Raw genomic sequence first — 20,164 nt, 5'->3', positions numbered from 1 at the left:
ATCACATGTACCTGGGGAACACTGAAATACTCATGAGCAAGTCCTACTCCAGTCAAACGAGGAATGCTGAGGAGGGGATTCGGTTACTGTATATTTAAAGGTCTTCACACGTTCTAATGTGTAGCCAAGGTTGAAATCCACTGCACCACTGGGACCTGAAACAACATAGGTTTCAGAAATCACATGCGCATGGATCTGTTAGTGGTAAATGCTGAGGTTCCTTTTCATTTTGGAGTGTCTTCCTCAATACTAGAAAAGGCATACAATCTGTGCAGAATGATGGCCAATCTTATCTATGAAAACTGTGTAAAAAGCATTAAGCGCAGTGTTACAATACTTGGAATACAACTGGTGTTTCATAATTAAAGTAGCCAGAACTGGAACTGTGTGAGACCCTGGGATTAATCCCTGTACTGCAAAATCAGTCAATACAAATAAATAGTAACTATTTTTTACTTATTTTTTTTACTGTTATCATTTGCAATTTTATATTACTACTACTAATAACATCATAGCAGACACCAGAGGAAAAGTGAATATGAAAACAATCTAAGCATACACGTAATGGGGAAGTGGATTTGCCATTATGAGCCTCAGTTTCCTTCTCTGTAAAGTAGAAATGGCATGAAGTCTTTATTCTTTCCTTCTCAGCTTACTATGAACATCATCTGGGAGAATGTTCCAAACAGTATCAATTTGTTAGGGAAAAAAATCAATTATTATTACTTTGATTATTTTTTCTAATGCAATTGTACAAAATCGCCCTTAAATGTAAGATAGAGCCTAGATGTGGAGATAGAAATTCTTTCTGTAAACAGGAATAATGTTTTACTCATTCCTCTACTAGTGTACTACTTACACTGTACTATTAGAATCCTACCTTTTCCCCTGAGATTTCTCAGTGGATGATTTATTTTAATATGTAGCTCAGATCTGAGCTGGGTCTTGTAAAACATAATTATAGTATTTTTATTAATTTTTTGCAAATTTCATACTTGCATATAATATTTTTTATAATATTTACCCCCTCCTCTCCATAACTCCTCCCAGATCCCTCCATCCTCTCACCCCTTTCAAATTTGTTTCCTCTCTTTTGTTTTTATAAAACGTTTTGAGTCTGATTTGTGCAGCTCACATACTCCTGAGTATGGGAGCCATCCACTAGAATGTGTTTGCTCTACTGAGAGCCATAGTGCAAAGAAAACTGACTCTCCCTTCCCTGTGGGGCGTTTACCCACCACCCCCACAGTTCCCCAGAGTTTTCTTGAGTGTGAGCAGCAGGAAATGTTAGATAGAAGGATTTATAGCGGAGAATCTTGCAGAGATAGCCTCAGGAGAGTCTGGAACCTTTTCCAACGGGCCCTGACTGTCTCTACCCCAGGGTTTTTATAGAGACGCCAAGGGGTGGAGCAAAAGACCTCCTCCCCCAGCACAGCCAAGTGCAGACCATCTCAGACACCTGCACTCAGGCCCGTGATCCTGATCATCCTCTATTCGGACCTGCTGGGTAAAGCCATGTGGAACCCGAGAACGGGATCCCACACTTCCCTAGCAGCTCTCAGCTGTCAGTAGCTCCTCACCTAGGTGTGGGCTTACATGCCCCTCCCATCTCCATCCTGGAATGTTGACTAGCTTGATCTTATACAGGTCTTGTGCACAAAACCACAGCTGCTGTGGGCTTATGACTGAAACAGTCCTGCAATGTCCAGAAGACACTGCATTACTCTTAGAATCTTTCCAGTCTTTCTTCTGCAATGATTCCTGAGCCTTGGGAAGGAGAAAGGTGAAACCACTGGCACCTATTCTCTGTACTTTGACTAGTTATGAGTTTCCATGTTAAATGTTATCCATTGAACAAATAAAGTGTTCTGATGATATCTGAAAGCTACATTAATCTGTGTATATAGAGAAACAGATTAGAGGGCAGTTTAATTCTATGTCTATTTAGCAAAGTGATAGTAGTAGGTTTTACCCCTTGTCCTAGTGAACTCTGCAACCATGGATTTGAGACCATACTTACAGTACTAGGCATGTTCTTCCTCCTTTGGAAACCCTAAATCCAAGCAGAAAGTAATTGGTTACCCCTATAACATTCATGCCATTATTTCACCTACGAGCATATCTTTTCAGGCCAGTTGTTTTTTTACCATATAGGATTCACAACTAGGTATGACTGCTGGTAACTCTGCCCCCCAAGCAGTATTATGAAAGCTAGCCATCAGAGAGAAGGCTTCCTGGTCAAGTACTAACTTGATTTCTTCACATTCTGTGTCCAAAGTATGTGGTATCTTCAGCAATAGGGTCTTATCATCATGTTTTGGTGGGCAGCCAAGAGTAATTGCAATAGACTATATTATTCTTGGGTCTCAAAGACACTTCTGACCAACAAATTGAGGTGATATATCTCACTCCTGGCACCATACTTTTTATTTGGTAACCTATAGCTTCTGGAAGGTACTTTGTTCCCTGTGTATGGAAACTCCAATTTAATTATTTTATGTATTTAGGAATCATATAAAATGATAGATCTTCATATGGCCTTTTCAAACATCCTTAGTATTTTATTTCCCTACTCCTACCCACTCTTATGAATAGATATAGTGCTTATGATGTGAGCTCAGGAGTACATAGAAGGAAAGAAGCAAAATGGTCTAATGCTCACTTACTCCTGCTTGTTTTGGACACTATATCATCTAACTTAATTCTTATAATCATCTTGTGAAAATGACATTGTTATAAACCCATTTCCCAAATGAGAAAATGGTAGATATTAAATCACTGTCTAGGTTCTCACTGCTTGGAAGTAGCAGAATAAAGCCACACATCCAGGTCTTCACAGTTCTAGACCCTCTGTACTTTCTCCTATAGTATACTATATGACCTAAAATTAACACTTGTTTTGATGGGGTGGTGAAGAAACCAGTTTGAAAGTAGACTTGGTAGATAATGTCCAATGATTATTCCTGTGACAATAATTTGGAGCTAGCTTAAAGGAGGTCTTGAACTTATGTTGAAGAGTTTAAACTTTATCCTTTGCATTTTAGAGCTACTAAGAAGGACTTGAAGAAAAATAAAACTATGTAAACTTAAGTAAGTCCTACAGCAAGCAGTATTATACAGATGGAATTTAATGTCTTATTTTTACTTTAAACACTTGAAGAAAGAATGAAAATCAAGATTTCCTAACATTAAGCAAATATCAAGATCTGATGCACTTGCATTGTTACACATATGGCTTTATTAATATTGTCTTCATTGAGACGCAAGTACTTTTTGTGTGGAGTTTTGTTTCCTTTATTTGTTGAGACAGAGTCTCACTCTGTAGCTTAGGCTGGCCCAGCACTCACTATGTAGACCACGGTGGCCTTGGACTAATGCCAATCTGGTGCTTTAGACTACCCAGCGCTGGAATTATAGATGTGAGCTACCATGCCCAGCTTTATGGATTCATTTTTACTTTATTTCAGATACATATTTTGTCTTGACCTTGTCCAAATTCTTGTCAGTTTATATGTTAATTCTTGTCAGTTTATTGGTTAATTGCTTGTAAGAATAAATTGTTTGTTTAGCCTTTGTAGTTGTGTCTGATGTTTTGCGACTAGAGTATGTTTTGTGCCAATTGATTTTTCTTATTTTTTATCTTGGGTGAATTTCTTTGAGCTTTTTTTTTTTCCAAAGTAGAAATACTGGATAAACAAGTCTGAATTATTGCCTATGCATGGATGTGTTTCATCCAGATTGTTCCAGAATGCTTGATAGGTATCAAGATAGAATAAGTTCATACTGCCACCAGCAGTATGTGAGTCCATCTGTTTTTGTCATAATCTTGCCAGTACCATTTCATAAAATCTATATGTTTATATCTTATGATTAACCTGTAAGCCAGAATTGTGGAGGTAGAAAGGTGAGTTATGAGAGTACTTTAGTACTGAAAAGGACCTTTTGAGAATTATTTTAGTTTTAATTATGTGTACATAGATGTGCATATGAGTACAGGTGCCCACAGAGTCCAGCAGAGAATGTTGGATCACCTGGATCTGGAATTACAGATTCTTATAAGCCTCCTGACATGGGTGCCAGGAACCCAAGTTGGGTCCTTTGCAAGAGCAGTAAGTTCTTTCAGTTGCTAAGCCATTTCTCCAGTCTCAGGATCTGAATTTTAGTGGTTATGAATTTATCAAATTCAAGTTTCTCATCAATCACCTACTATGTGACTGGCACTGTAGTAAACATATTAGTTCCTAACTTAATGCCTTCAATTTCTGTAAACTGGTGTGTTGCTACTCTGAATTACAAAGCCAAGGAAATGTAGAATTAGGAAAGTCATAACAAACGTAAGGTACATGAAGTTGTACAGTCCAGGTTTAAATGTAGGCTTTCTAAAGGACAGCAGCCAGAAGAATTTTAAAACAAAAATAAAGAGTTGTTGTTAGCCAAGAAGAAATAGGGACCAGAGAACATGGCCCAGCCAACCCCAGGTTACCTACTGATGCTTAGTGTTCTATTTGGCTGACTATTCATGTCCTTGGTGTTGTCTTCTCTTTTAGGAGATACTGACTGTTTCAGCAAAGTTCGGCCCCCAGGAGAAAAGCAAACAATCATCCGTCCTCCAGTGAGGCCCCCAGACCCTCCTTGTCGGGCCAGTACTTCACAAAAGCCAGAACCAAAGCCAGATACTGTGGCTGGCAATGCAGGGGAAATCCCATCATCTGTGTAAGTAACATTGTCTCTCAACTTGACCTAAGGCCTGTGCTGGCCACTAGAGATGCTTTCAGGGTCTCCATCTCTGGTTGCTAAGTGTATACAGCACACAACTCTGGAACATCATTCTCTTCATAATCTAGGAGACTATCCACTGTCATCCCTGTGTGAAGTATTCCATTCAACACCCAAAGCTGAGCTATTTCACTAGAGATGAAGACTTTTTCGAAGTCTTATCTAAAGACTCATTCTTTTTCTTAGCTGCCCTGATGTCTGTAAAGTAGAAAAATTACTTTCAGTTTTTTTTTTGCTCTAGAAATCTTTTCTTTATCTTGTGTTATTGCTACTGGTTTTAAAGCAATTTAATGAGTACATTTTTTTGTCATTGTACTTGTGCTTGCAGCTTTCTTTCTTCCTTTTCTTTTTCTTCAAGAAAAGGGCACATTTAAAAAAATTTCCAGAATGACTCAGGTCCCCTAAAGATCCTCTCTCAGTACAAGGAGCTGAGCTGACATCCCTGTGGTGGCTGGGCAGTAAGCTGGGGAGCCAGGGAAGAAGCAGAGCTAAGGAACCAGCTTTGCTTGACCCTCCTCAGACTTGCCTCCTGCACCCTTCTTAGCACATTGCCCCCTGATCCTCCTTTTTCTTGTGTCTTTTATTGCTGGTAATTGTAAAATTAGGGAAGGAACAAAGCCGCTACAACTTCAGCCGATTAACAAAGCATATTTACAAAATGCCCTAAACCACAATTTGAAACCAAAGATTGTTTTCACTTAGTTTTCAAAAGACAGGTCTGAGTGGACCACAAACTTTGACCATTCTGGATCAATAAGTAGTAAAGGGTCTTATTTGTTGCCTTGGGATGCGTATGGCTTTGGAACCATTTCTCATTCTGAGTTTTGCCCAGATCCTTGGCTTTTTGCCAGCCAAGTAGTGGGGAAAGTAGGACCTTTCCATTGGTCCTTGGTTCTCACATGTATTTTACTATAGCTCTGGCTTCTATTTGCAGGGTGGCATCCAGGACCAGATTCTTTGAAACAGCATCCCGGAAAACTGGAAGGTAAGAGATGCAGGAGACAGAAGAGGAGGCAAAAGGCAATTTTGAATAAATGCATCAAATGCGTCTCAGCAGTTTCTGCTCTTCCCATCTCCTTTTCTGTTTCTCTATAGTTCTTGTTCTCTCTCTACCTCTCTCCCTTCTCTCCCTTGTCTTCTCCCACCTCTTTCTACTGCAGTTATTGTAGATTGCCTTCTATTTCTCATCTGTGTCCTGTCTTTTTCTCTTACTTGGTCTTAACATGTGTCTCTGTCATTCTCAGCTTCTTTCTGTCACCTTTTGTGTTTCTCTGTTTGTGTTCTCTTTATGCTACCCTCCTTCTTGTTTATCTTGTGTCTCTATTGTCTCTTTATTATTCATTTTTTCCCATTTCTTTCTTCTGTTTCTCTTTCTCCTTCACAGACATATATATGCATGTACACTATTGTATGTACACACGTCTTAGTTAGGATTACTATTGCTGTGATGAAACACCATGACTAAAGCAACTTGGGAAGTATTGCTGGAGGGCTTCTCTCCAGGTTCCACCAAGCCCCACAGTCCCACAATCCACGTATAAAATAATCACTCAGACACTTATATCACTTATAAACTGTATGGCCGTGGCAGGCTTCTTGCTAACTGTTCTTATATCTTAAATTAACCCATTTCTATAAATCTATAACTTGCCACGTGGCTGGTGGCTTACCGGCGTCTTTACATGTTGCTTATCCTGGCGGTGGCTGCACTGTCTCTCCCTCCTTCTTCCTGTTTCCCCAATTCTCCTCCCTCCTTGTCCCGCCTATACTTCCTGACTGGTCACTGGCCATCAGTGTTTTATTTATATAGAGCGATATCCATAGCACTTCCCCTTTTCTTCTTTTTTTTAAAAAGGAAGGTTTTAACTTTAACATGGTAAAATTACATATAACAAAACAATTTTCAAGCAAGAATTACAGTTACAATATTAAAGAAGATATCCTATTTATCTTATATTTGTGAGTTTAAGGTTTTATATCTAAGTTATCTTTTATCATAACTAAGGAAAATTATAAGTATCTAGTCTTTAACCACATCATAGACCTCAGAAGGATATAATACTACCTGAGAAATGGGAGAAGGATGCAAGCAACTTTTGGGAGTTTTGCAGGGTAGACAGACACAGCTGACAGCCTGGACAGTTATCCAAAGTTTTCTTGTAAAGTTGGGGCATTTGTCTTTAGCCCACAGGCCTAGAGTCTCTCATTCACTTCTCTCTGTGTCCTGTAGAATGTCTGCCAGTTTCCTCTTTGAAGCAGGAACCTGAAGGACCATTTTATCAAGTAAAGTTTAGTGGTCACCTTCCTATGGGTCCTGTATGTCCAGTTGATCAAGCAGTCCTTGCCCAAATGGCTATTTTTGCCAAGGTGAAGATAAACTCCATATGGAGTATCTTTGATGCCCATCCTCCTCTCCGAAGTAAATCCAGTACTGTCAGGAGCAGACATGTCTCACTGTCCAGAATTTCTAAATTTTTAAACATTTTAAATGTCATATTCTGTAGGTCTTTGAAGTGTTTAAAGACTACCTATCTATCTGAAATATATCTATGTATACCTAGAAGACTTAACTAACATGGCTATAAATATGATTATCATAGATGACCAATTATTAATCTATTTCTTAATTATCTATTACAATTTTAAATGTTACATAAACATAATACCTCAAACAAGAATAGAAATATATATATATATATATATATATATATATATATATACAGTATAACAAAATTAACTTCAAGTTTGTATCAATAAACTAAAATTTATACCAATGTAAAACATTTTAAACATAAACTAAAATCTATACCAATGTAAAACATTTTAAACAAGTTGTTCTTTAAAAGTAGGTTCATTAATCTACCCTTTTATCTTATCATCTCTATATCCTATATACCTATATCATATTTCCTTTTCTTTTTTAGGAAGAGATCACATTTATAATCAACCTGTTTTAAATAAAAATATTGGGTTTTTTTTGTCCCACACCAGAGGGCTCTTCTGATTTGGGACAGAAGAATCTCAACCATTTTTTTAAAAAATATGTCTGGGTTTAGAGGGGGAGTGAGCCAATTCCACCTCTAAAGCCAGCTTGGTATATTTGGGAATTTGGGCGTAGCATCTCTTACCACTTCCTGCTGGAGGGGGCCACTGTATCTTATGGGGACACAAAGAAAATTTTAGGCCTATGGGGTAGTCCATGAGGCTGTATTGTGTGAACCAGTTGCCTTGAAACCGCTCTGGATGTTAGATCATCTGGGCCATGGTGTCATCGGAGACCTTTCAGGGGGTCTTGGCTGGTGAAACCTGATGTATCTTAATCTGGAACAAATCCATAGCCTCTGGCTTTCTGTGGAAACAAAAGCAGAACCTCTTTTCCAAAGCAACATATTCTTTTTTTTTTTTCCTTTGGTTTTTCGAGACAGGGTTTCTCTGTGTAGCTTTGCGCCTTTCCTGGAACTCACTTGGTAGCCCAAGCTGGCCTCGAACTCACAGAGATCTGCCTGGCTCTGCCTCCTGAGTGCTGGGATTAAAGGCATGTGCCACCACCGCCCGGCAAAGCAACATATTCTTAAATCCAAATTTTGAAGTCAAGGTACCTTTAAAATATACATATTGGTTTAATTCAACATCTTTTTTGATCAAATGTCTTTTTGCAGTTAAAAATCCCAAAGACAACACAATCCAGATTTTCTGTGTAATATTCATCTTTACGTGGCTTTTTTATATTAATTTATCTTTTTTTGTCTCTTTCAAGCCTACGTGTATTTTACACACATTGTAAATGATTTTATCTGAATCAGTCTTATTGTGAATCTATTGCTTTAAACTGTAGTATTCTAAGACTGAAATGGCACTGTGGCTTCTGGCTCCGCCCATTTCAGCTTACCAACATAACGTTTTCTGCCAGTTCTGTGAGTCATCAAGTCTCAGAAATAGTGGGTCTAAGCTTTTATCAAAGCAACGTGTAGCCCAGAAACCTTTTTTTTTTTTTTTTTAATACTAGTAAAGACTAAATCTACCACACAGCTTAATGTGCTGCTGGCAGATGCCTCATTCCCGCCATACTGCCGGTCAAACGCACATGCCAGGAACCCGCCAGTAGTTCAAACCTGCGTTTTGTGGTGTCTAGCTGCCCTTATGAGACATGAAGCAGGAAACTGGTTTGGGCTCTGTTTAGAATTGGTTATCAAATATTCTCAGGTTTAAGGTGGAAACTCGAGCCATTGGGTGCCATTTGTTGCTGGAGGGCTTCTCTCCAGGTTCCACCAAGCCCCACAGTCCCACAATCCACATATAAAATAATCACTCAGACGCATAAACTCTATGGCCGTGGCAGGCTTCTTGCTAACTGTTCTTATATCTTAAATTAACCCATTTTTATAAATCTATACCTTGCCACGTGGCTGGTGGCTTACCGGTGTCTTTACATGTTGGTGGCTGCAGTGTCTCTCCCTCCTTCTTCCTGTTTCCCCAATTCTCCTCTCTCCTTGTCCCGCCTATACTTCCTGTCTGGTCACTGGCCATCAGTGTTTTATTTATATAGAGCGATATCCACAGTAGAGAAGGAAGGGGTTATTTGGTTTATACTTCCATATCATAGTCTATAACTGAAGGAAGTCAGGACAGGAACTCAAACAGGGCAGGAAGCTGGAAGCAGGAGCTGATGCAGAGGCCATGGAGGAGTACTGCTTATTGGCATGTTCTTCATGGCTTGCTCAGCCTGCTTTCTTACAGAACTGGGACCACCAGCCCAGGGATGGCACAACCCACAATGTGTTGGGCCCTCCCCCATCAATCACTAATTAGGAAAAAGTTCTACAGACTTGCCTACAGCCTGACCTTATGGAGGCATCTTCTCAGTTGAGGCTCCCTCTTCTCAGATGACTATAGCTTGTGTCAAATTGATATAAAACTAGCCAGCACACATCCAAAGCTATATTGAAAAAAAGAAACCTTACACCTAATGAAGGTCTTTTTTGTTGCTGTTATTTTGCTTATTTAGACTTCATAGGATATAAGGTCAGCTGACAAAGGTATGTAGAATATAGCATTCTATTATCTATGGATTCAGAGTAAGTGTGGCTCCTATTTCAAAGATAAATAGTTGACTCAATGATTATCAAACTGACCATCCACATAAATCTCTTGTAAAACTGTAAAAAAGAATAATCCCAGATTCCTGGCTTCTATTCTACACTCACTAAAATTGGTCTTTTGAGTTGGGCCTGAGACTCCATTATTCCTCCTTTTGTTGTCCCCCTCTCGTATTTCCTCTCTCCTTTTTTCCTTCTGTTCATCCTTCCTTCCATTTGTTTTTAAATTTTTTCAAATGCTGGTACAAACTGTTCAAGCCCCTGGGCATTTGGGAGCATTTGAAGGAATGGTTGCTTAGTCTTCAAGGTGTTTGCTGTGAGTTTGTTCCATATGGCTAATTTGAGATTTTCAAGTTGTGCTTCATAGCCAAGAACAAGAGTTAATTCTTCTAGGTGGTCAGTTCAAAGCAGAACAATGCACCTTTACCATCAATGGGGCCAGGATAGGTTTGGCATCCTCTTACCAATACCATGAATCTAATTCACCAGGATGTGATCCACATGACAAGTTACATAGTTAGCTTGGCAGCCACAGATAGCTCTGGGATCAGCCAAATTCTGTTTAGACAATAACTTATCATTTAGTTTACTATAACAGATGAAAGTGAGGTCAAGTCCCTGATCCCTTTTACCAGAGGCAAGAAAATAAAAAGGGTTTGGATTTGGATCTGGGGATTATAGCTCAGTGCTAAAGTATTTGTACATCATGCTTGAAGCCGTGGGTTCCATGGACTGGGGCAGGGCAGAGGGGGAGAGAGAGACATTCTTAATAAGGTGCCTCCTATGAGTAGCACTACTTCCTGGCATCCTTTCTTCATCGCTAGGATAAATAAATTACTTGAGAAATAAACACCAGAGAAATTGAGGGAAATAAACAAAGATTCAGGTGTATTGAAAAGAAAGCTTTTGGGAAGAGTTAATACATGAGATGGGGCTTGATAAAATAGAAATACACAGGAAAATTTGGAGGGTTGATCTGTTTCTTAAGATAGGCATCAAGAGGGGAATATTTAAGAGGCATGAACAAAGTCTAGTAGAATTGTTAGTACAGGCTAACTTTCAGTAGGAAAACTATTGCTAAAATGAGGTTGAGGGCATCAAAAGATTGGTAATATTGCCAGTGGATTTGTGAGCCAGTGCTCAGGGAAGACTTAGACCAACCACAATGCCAGAAGGCTTTCAGCCCATGCTATTCTATCTACTCTTTATCTGGGCTTCTAGAACTTAGACTTAATCCTGTTCTGTGTCTTAAGAATCACCTTGGAAGGAATGTAGGTAAGACTAAAGTACACCTGCCTTCAATATGCCATCTTGGCTACCTGTAGATTCTTCTTACTCAGAAGCTGCGTAGAAATAATACTCCTCTCACCTCAAATCTACCACTAACTACTATTTGTGTATTTACATCCTGGCCACTTAGCAAGATGTTACCAGTCATGTGGCTTATATGACCTTAATATGGTCATGGTTGCCAACCTCTTCTATCATCTCAAATAAAAATAATGCTGAGTCGTTTAACCATTGTCTTGCCTCTTTTAGTTTTTCATTTGCATACTTGACTGTAGCCTGCCATTTTGATTGCATCTGTTCCTCATTCCCTTGCCCTCTGTAGCATTCAAAAAGAAAAAACCCAAAGGAAACATTATTAGAAATTTGTCAAGAAGAGAAGAGAGGAGAGAATATTTCATAAGGCAATATAACTTCAGAAGTGATTAGTGTCCCACTTTGTCTATAATGTGGGGTAATAAGAAGAAAGCTCAGCTGAACATAACACCAGGAAAATGGATTAGAGCCAGACTGCAAAGGTCTTGTATGACATATTAAGGTGTTTGTTCTTTGTATTGTAGTCTACTGGGGGCAGGTCATGAAAGATGTTTAAGTGGTGGTGCACATTCTGAGCTGGCTGAGTTGTAAAAAGATCACTTTGGTGGTAAAGATTGGAAGCAAGGAGACCAATTAGGAAACAAATCTTGCTGGCAAGGGTTGATGAAAGTCCTGATCTAAGGTGTTGCTGTGGGAATGGAATACAAGGACAGATCTGAGATCAGTTCAATCAGACCCTGCTGACTTTTCAAATATAAGGCATTGTGGAAGCGCTGAGAGAGATAAGTCTAGCTTGGGCAATTTGGTCGATGGTACAACAATTAATCATAAAAAAAACAGGTTTTGTGAGACAATTGCTGTGCTCAATTTCAAACAGTCACTGTGAAGACACTGTGAAACATTCAGATAGAGATGTCCAGTGAGTAACTGGAAATTAAACTAATTGTCAGGGTGAGGCCTGTGCAGATTTAGTAATAGAACTCTTAGGTACAACCACTGTGTTATAGAACTCTAGTTTGGGGCATCACATATATACTGTAATATGAATAGTGACACTTTGGAAGAAGATTCCCAATATTTGGTGGTAATTGAAACCATGAATGGAAATAAGATAATTTAGGCAACTTGTTATAAGTAGTTTCAAGAGATGGGATAAAAGTAGAAGGCTATGGATATAGCTGTGGGAACCAGCTGTTAGGTGGGATGCTCTGGCCATATTGTTGAGGGATTTATTGTCTATGATTGTCTCTCTTCCCCCAGTTCTTGGCTGAGTAAGCAAGACTAATTTAGGGCTGATCAACAGGCTGAGCAGAGATGGGTTGTTTTTTTAAGACAAAGGAGGATTTATCTCTTTCATGGTACTTCCCCTGCCTTCTTGCTCTTCTCACCAATAGTGGTAATCACAGGATGTAAACTGTGGTCTTGGGCCAACTTCTCTATTATATCTACTCTCTCATAGTCTAGTACTCAAAAGATGTTTTAGCACCTGAAAGGTGGCTTTATGGCTAGAATACTGGGTTCTCTAAACCTTCCCAATCTAGGAGAATGGAACTAAATGCAGTAAAACATCTGAGCAGAATAATTTCCCACTGATAATCAAGTGACTTTTTTGGCATTAGACCTTTTAGTCTTAATTTCAAGGGCTTCATTGACATCTTTGTTTTGTCCTCAGTTCTCAAGGAAAACTTCCTGGAGATGAGAGCTGAGGCCACAGGTATGTTGTTTCTACCCTTCATTACAAAACATTGTTCAAATAAGCCCTTTTCATGGTATCTAGGATTTTGAAGACTAGAATACTATACAAGTCCAGAGGGTGGGAACTTACTCCAGGCCTCAGTTCACTACCCTAAAATTACATTTCCTTGAATCTTACTTCATTTGTGAGGTTTTGTATGATTTGAAGTCCTCTTTCTCCTCTGTTCCCCCTCAGCTACATTATTTTAAGATTGCTTTGCAACTGAATTCAGTAGAAATCCCAGGCTAGATATTTTTGCCTAAGCACATTTTCTTTGCCAAGTCTCAATTTCTGTTTGTAAAATGAGATGATGGAACTTTCTGACTCTGCCATCCTTTAAGTCTAGAAGGCAACCAGTGACCTCCCTTTTGATATTATAACAAGTGCCAAAGGGTCATACCAAGGGTCATACCAAGTCACTATGTCAGTTCTTCCCACCTGAACCATCATCTTTAGTCCTTTATGTTTTTTTAGTGCGTGGAACTTTCATATCCATGATCTCATTTGATCCACATCACATGCCAGAAATAAGGAGGATACTATGTGTTCTAACTCAACAAACAAAGGAACTTAAGTTCAGAGGGGATAAGTGACTTGCTAAGGTCACAGGAGACTTGGGGGTCAGGGAAATGGCTTTCTCTGCGTAGGACTTTTGATTGCTTGGTTATCAGATCTCTGGCATGACATGAACCAATATACACATTAATGAGGCCCAAGTATCTGGAGTTTGGCTTGCCATGTGCTCCTTAGCCTTCTATTTTTTCCTGTCACTGCCAGTCCTGCATGGCCTAGAGATAGATAAGTCACTCCTTATCAGCCTTAGAAATGAAGGCCTGGTCAAAGGAAGTTTGGAGATACTGAAAGGACCATAAAGGCAGTGGCTACGATGCAAGGGAGTCCAGTGGGCGGCACTCTCAGAAGTTCTAGTATCAGGATTTGCTTCCCCTGTAGATAGGTTTTTTTTTTTTTTTTTTTTTTTTTTAAGGAATTGGAGGTGTGGTCAAAGGCACAGTCTCTAGTCCTAATTATAGTAGCCTTGAGCCTGTTGCTTGGGGTCTGAAGTGCAAAGTCCCTTTTCCAGATCAGGTACCAGTTATAGGGTAAGTAACTAGAGAGACCCAACTGCTCAATACCTGTTAAATATTCACCCAGGCCCACCTAACTCCCTACTTTTTTCTTTCCATTTCAGGTTTGAAAGGACTTGGCCTTGAGGGACCCTTTCCAGGTCGTGAAAGGGTCTACTTCAAACCCTTGTGAGCTATTTGGTGCTGAAGAGCAGTTCATTTCTGGCCCTTGTGCCTTCAGTGTCTGGGAAGCTATAAAATAAGGAGCACATGTCTTAGACACGTGTTTGTTTCTCCTTTGTATTCTGTCTTCATCTCCCCAGAATGTCTGTTGTGAGCAGCTCCTAGGATACTGGATGGCTGGATTCTCTCAAGCTCCAAACTCTACTGAAGTGAAAATACCCACTGACCTGTATTAAAGAGGGAAACCTAGTTTTCCACTCTTCTCTGAACTTACTGTTTCCTCAAAGGTCATTGGACTCTGAATGATTCAGGGCTAAAGCCTGATGTTAGGGGTCTCACCCTGATCTAAAGGCCACTTGAGTTGGGGCCATTGTTTACCTTATTTGGAAGGGAGTAGGGATGTTAGCTGAATATTGGAAATTGTGTCATGTCTCTTTCTGAAGATATGGACACTGACTAGTACCAGATTGGCACCCTGGTACCATGACATGTTAATGAAATCCAGTGGGGCCAGACTGCATGAATGATTCCCACACAGTGGCCTTCCTCAGGACGGCCTTAGGAAGGTAGCCTTTCTGCTTTTGCCTCCAGCCTCTGAGAACAAATCTGCTAAGCATGTTTTGCATGTCAAAGCCTAGGCCTGTCTGGATTTCCCTTTTTCCTACTTTCACCCAATAGCTTCCTTTTCAGCAATCAACAAATAAAACAGAAAATGTTTCTGTAAAAAAGGGTCAAATGTTAGGAAAAATTGTTAAGATTGACTGAGTCCAAGGAATTGTTGCTATTGCTTCTTATTTGCTTCTATCTCACATGCTCTTTTATTTCCTGAAAAGCAAGCAAACAAACAAAGCTACAAACAAACAAAACCAGATCTTAGCCAAGGTGCCTGTGGATTCTGGAACTCTATGATGCCCCCAAGATGACATATACAATTCCGTGAGGGTAATGCCTTTTCTGAGCAGATGGTTCATAACATTCTACTGGGTTTCAGATGGTACTGCAACCCAATAAAGGTTAAGAACCACAGCCCTTGAGATAAAAGACTCTTTACAGCCCATAAAGGGTTAGATTAGAAGGAACTTTCAAACGCATTTATACTAACAACAGCTTAGTTTACATGAAGAGCAAGTTAGTGACCACAAGAGGACAAGATCCCAGGTGTCTGAGCTCCTACATAAGGTTCTTTTTAGTACAGCACATTTATCTAGGAAGGGGCCTTGTAGGTGGTGGCTTTAATGGCTCTTTTGGGAGGTATTGGCTTTTATCCTCTTTCTTGAGCCTCTCATATTTGCCAGCAAGTAGAAAATGTCAAGATATAAGCCGCTGGTCCTTTCATTACTGCTGGAGTCATTGAAAGTGCACTAAAGTAAAAGCCATGCAGGAAGTATGAAATCTGAGGACTAAACCTTTTTGAGCCCTGTTTTTTAGGGTGTTGGTGCTTCTGTTTCTGTGCAGATGCCTGGGCCACAGCCTCTGAGGCTTGCAGGGCTCTTATTGAGTTCTGGTGTTAGGGATAGATCTCTCTTAGGGCTGGATCTTCTCTGTTATTGAGGGAAAACCAAGGATGTGTGTAGAACTTGGCCACAGGAGTGGACCAGAAGGGCTTCAGATCCATGAAAGATTATAAATACAGTTTGAGTCTGGTTTTCCTGAGACAAAATGCCATGGTAAACACTAAAAATATTAGAATATTCTTCAGAGGCAGGGAAAGACATTGCACTCCCAGTGGAAGAAGTATCTAGAAACTTTGCACCATGATTGCTGTGTTATGTGGGACATGGATAAAAACTCAGCTGGGAAAGGTGGGGCCACCAACTTTGGAGGCCAGGGAGCAATTGGTGGGGTAGTTCTACTTCTGTATCAACTCCGTTTATACAAGGAAACAAAGTATCTCCTTTTACTATCTGCTTTAAAGAGCAAAATTGCTGGGGTGAAGCATACTGTCATGAGATGAGATTGTCTTGGGGTATGCTTGATGCATAAAAGAGGCGATCAGAAGAGGTGATATGTGAGGGGTAACTATGGGAAATTAGCAGCAGCCCTAGCAAGTAGGTAAGAGAACTGTAAGTCTTCAACCGATAGTGATGACAAAAGTGCTAACATTTAGTAAGCACCCGCTGAGTCCTAGGTACTTCAAATACCTTATCTTCCATCCTTATAACAATCATGCAATTCCTCATCTTTTTGTACAGACTAAGAAGGTGCCCAGTTGCATTGTTGCTGACTGTAATAGTACACAGACATAGTGAGTCCTAGAAGTGTAATTTCTATCCAGTCCTCTCTGAGTTTGCACCCTGTGCAGTTTGCACTATGCCATTCAGAGCTAGGTATTTAAACAGAGGGCGCATTACAGGAGGTGGGTTGACTCTCGACTCCTGTGTGCCTAACCAATATGGAAAGGAATACAGAGAGCGAGGGAAGCAAGTGCAAGCCCACTTCAGAAGGGAGTAAGAACACAGGCTGAAAGATAATCAAATCCATGGTGGCTTTTCTTCTCACTCTGAGTTGATCCAACTGGTAGTATGTTTTAGAAGATCATCTAACCTCCCCTTGTGACGTGAAGAATTTGTTACAATTGGTAGCCGGGAATTATTTGCCTTGGTTGTTTTCCAAATAGAAAGGGTCCTTCTAGGTGTTGCTGTACTTTCCCAGTACATCACTATGCCATTACATGGATGGTTTCATTGAGAAGTCTGGTGATAACCACGCATGTTTTAAGAAACAGGCAAGTTCTCTGTGCCTTTGTGGAATTCGATGCCCTGGGGTCATATCCCTACCAAGTTTTTCTGTGGTGAAAGCAAAAGTCAGGGGATCATTTCATAAAAGAAATTTCATTGAATTTTTATATTTCAAGTTGAAAAAGAGGTGTTATGGAGTATCCAGCCACCACAGGGCAAAACTAAGCATTCAAGTAAGTAGCAAAATAATGTTATGTAAGAGTACTTCGGAAGTAATGGCTACAATAGGGAAGCACCTTTCCCTTTTCAAGACGTTCCTTTATTCTGTAAGAACTACAAAAGAGTAAAGAAAGTAGTTCGGCAACTCATAAAATAATTGCTTTTAAGAGAACATAGATCAGTGAAGCTGTTAATAAAGAAGCAGTAGACAGTTGACCTTGACACATTAGAAGACTACAAAAGCTTTAGAAACAACAGCAACAGAAAATCCAGAGTGAAGCAAGATAACTTGACAAGAAATTGTCAATGAAGAAAAGCCTTCATTTTCATAGGGAAATTGCCTATATGAACTATGTGTGTGAAATCAGAGAAAAGAATAAGATCCCTGAGCCCATTCATGTGATTTTCAATGAAGTGTGCAGATTTTCTTGTATAAATGTCCTCCATCTCCTATCTCATCATGGAAATAATCTCTCAGAATATCAGAATCATGGTCCACCCACTATCTACCACTTGTGCTGTCTTGTAGAAAAAAATCTAGAGAGAACTCGGCAAAAAAAATATTTTGAACCCAAGACTCTTAATCTATTCTCCAATTTGCAACATAGCTTTGCCATTCTGTCAGGCCTCATAGCATCAATAAGTGATAGCTGGCAATTCTGTCTTATAGATAAGGAAACTTGAGGCACAGGGAGGTGAAAATGACTTGCCCATAAGATACTAGAAATTTATAAAAATCCAAGATTGGAAACTACAGATGGCTTTCTGTTTACCACACTGCCCCAAAATAATAGTGAACACAAATCCCGGGGCCAGAGAGATGACTCTGCGTTTAAGAGTACTGGTTGCTCTTCCAGAGGTCCTGAATCCAATTCCTAGCACCCACATGGCAGCTCATAACCATCTATAAGTGTAGTCCCATGGGATCCAATGCCCTCTTCAGGTGTGCAGAAGTACATGCAGACAAAACACCCATATACATAAAATTCATAGGTAAATACATATTCAAAAGAAAATGAACCCCAAATGTAACTGGAGATGTTTAGAAATAGGATTAATGAAAACATCATTTTCAGCATTAGCATTACCTAGAGACTTGTTAGAAATGCAGATTCTTAGGATCTACCCTAGACATCTGGAATATGAATCTGTATTTTAACAAGACCCCACAAGAGAATTCTATGCACATTAAAATTTTAAGAAACACTTGGCTAAGTCTGATCTAATCTGTTGAGAGTCCATAACGTCCTGCTTTTTGCATTGTTTTGCACGTGGCCTGTAACTGTGTTGACAAGTGAATGAAGTTCCTCTATGTCCAAGAATAGCAGAACGAGTCTGGGGAATAAGCAGACTGAACGTTACTTGGCTGTTAGACTGTGTAAAGGAAGCAGTAAGACAACGTGGCAGTTGGAAGGAACTTTTCAGGAGCTCTGTGGTCAAGACTCAGCTCGGTTACTTCCTCCCTGAGATGCTGAGCATGTCATTCACATTGTCTACCTTTTGCCTCAAAGGATCTTTTCAACTTTTATACACAGGCCATGATGTAATGGAAGTGGACAACTCTGCTGGTCTTTGGCCAGTTTAGCATCTTCATTTCACATAAGAAAGGCAATACTGGGAGGACATTTTAATCACAGCAAAGCGGTGTTAACAGAAATTGCAAAGAGCAGGAGGAACATAGCTAGTTAACCAGCTGGAAATTAGTTAATTTTCCAATTACAGTGTAACAAATAAGGCCGAGTTCTGAGATTCAGCTGCTGCAGGCCATATACTCGATGAATCAACTCGTATTGCATGATTTAATAAAAACAAGATTCCTTGCTTCAGGCCTTTTTGGGGGATGGTGGGAGGAGAAACAAACAAAGGGGAATTTCCTGCTTTCCATCATCTGCTTCTTACCTCTCCAGGTGAGTCGAACACCCATTATTTGAGAGCCACTAGCTACAAGGTAACTTCTTACAGATCAACTCAGAGAGGGAAAAGGACTTGCCTAAGGTGGCACACCACAGCCAAGGGTAGAAACTAGGTGTTCGTAGTACCAGCATACAGGACTTTCCTTGGGTGATCTGTTTGCCGGAGTCTAGTCAAGACACCTGCTCCCAACAGCAGGACAGCCACACCGAGGTAAACTGCTATATTTGTCATCTGGGAGTTTTGTTTCTGTCATACATCCACAAGCACTGCTTCATTTGAGTCACACACAGCCCTTATCCCCTTATCAGAGCAGGTGTGATTTTTTTTTTTCCCATTTTCTTGATGCTCAGAGGGGTATCATAGCATAGGAAGCAGAATGACCCTTTGGTCTTTCAAATCCTCTCATGCTGTGCTATTTCTCTAGGGGAGAAGAGGCAGGCCTGCAGCCCCTTAGTCTTTTTCCTGGGGCATATCATGAGCTCTAAGTTGTTATAGTTTGGGTTGTAAACCTAGACTTTAACAGCTGAGCTATCTCTCCAGCCTGAGCCCTAAATTCTTAATTGCTTCAATTTCATTGTTTCAAACCAGATTGATTATTTTTCCTGTTGGAGTACATAGAGTTTCATGATTTGAAATTTTGCAGAACAGTCTTGGGTTCTTTCCATCATTTTGTCCTCACAACAGCCACTTCAGGGGACAAAGTAGTATTTCTCAATGTGACAGATTTGGGCAACTTGAAATACAGCAGCACAGTATTAGTATTTATGGCTGTTATAACGAATTATCACAAATTTAGGGCTGGAGAGATGGCTTAGAGGGTAAGAGCACTTGTTGCTCTTCCAAGGGACCTGGATTCAATTCTCAGTACATACATGGTGGTTCACAACTGCCTATAGTTCCAGGGGATTTGACTTCCTCTTCTAGCCTCTGAGGGTGCCAGGCAAGCATGTGGTGTGTGTGTGTATATATATATATATATATATATATATATATATCATGCATAAAAATAAAAATATATCCAGGTTTTTAATTATCAAAAATTTAGCACTTCATCATCCATTTATTGTCATCTCACTGTTTCTGTTGGTCAGAAGTTTTCCTATAGAATAGTTCAATTTTCTGAGTGGTTATCATCTGAGATATACAGCTCTCTTTTAAGTTCAATCAAGGTTATTA

At 39.8% G+C, this 20,164-nt stretch overlaps 1 protein-coding gene across 2 annotated transcripts in view; it reads left to right on the top strand.

Moving 5' to 3' along the window:
* Nucleotides 1-14,446, top strand: part of Ophn1 (oligophrenin 1) — a 359,638-nt gene extending 345,192 nt beyond the window's left edge. For both annotated transcript variants that reach the window (XM_028883891.2, XM_028883889.2), the window contains 4 exons: nt 4,548-4,713; nt 5,711-5,761; nt 12,868-12,909; nt 14,120-14,446. In XM_028883891.2, the coding sequence (XP_028739724.1) occupies nt 4,548-4,713; nt 5,711-5,761; nt 12,868-12,901 (251 nt within the window). In that variant the 3' untranslated portion in view covers nt 12,902-12,909; nt 14,120-14,446. The remainder of the gene's footprint in view (nt 1-4,547; nt 4,714-5,710; nt 5,762-12,867; nt 12,910-14,119) is intronic.
* The last annotated feature ends 5,718 nt before the right edge of the window (nt 14,447-20,164 follow it).

Source organism: Peromyscus leucopus, chromosome X (genome assembly GCF_004664715.2).
Source record: "Peromyscus leucopus breed LL Stock chromosome X, UCI_PerLeu_2.1, whole genome shotgun sequence".
NCBI classification, from domain to species: Eukaryota; Metazoa; Chordata; class Mammalia; order Rodentia; family Cricetidae; genus Peromyscus; species Peromyscus leucopus.
The sequence above is the reverse complement of the archived record's forward strand: the minus strand, read 5'-3'. Positions and strand labels throughout refer to the sequence as shown.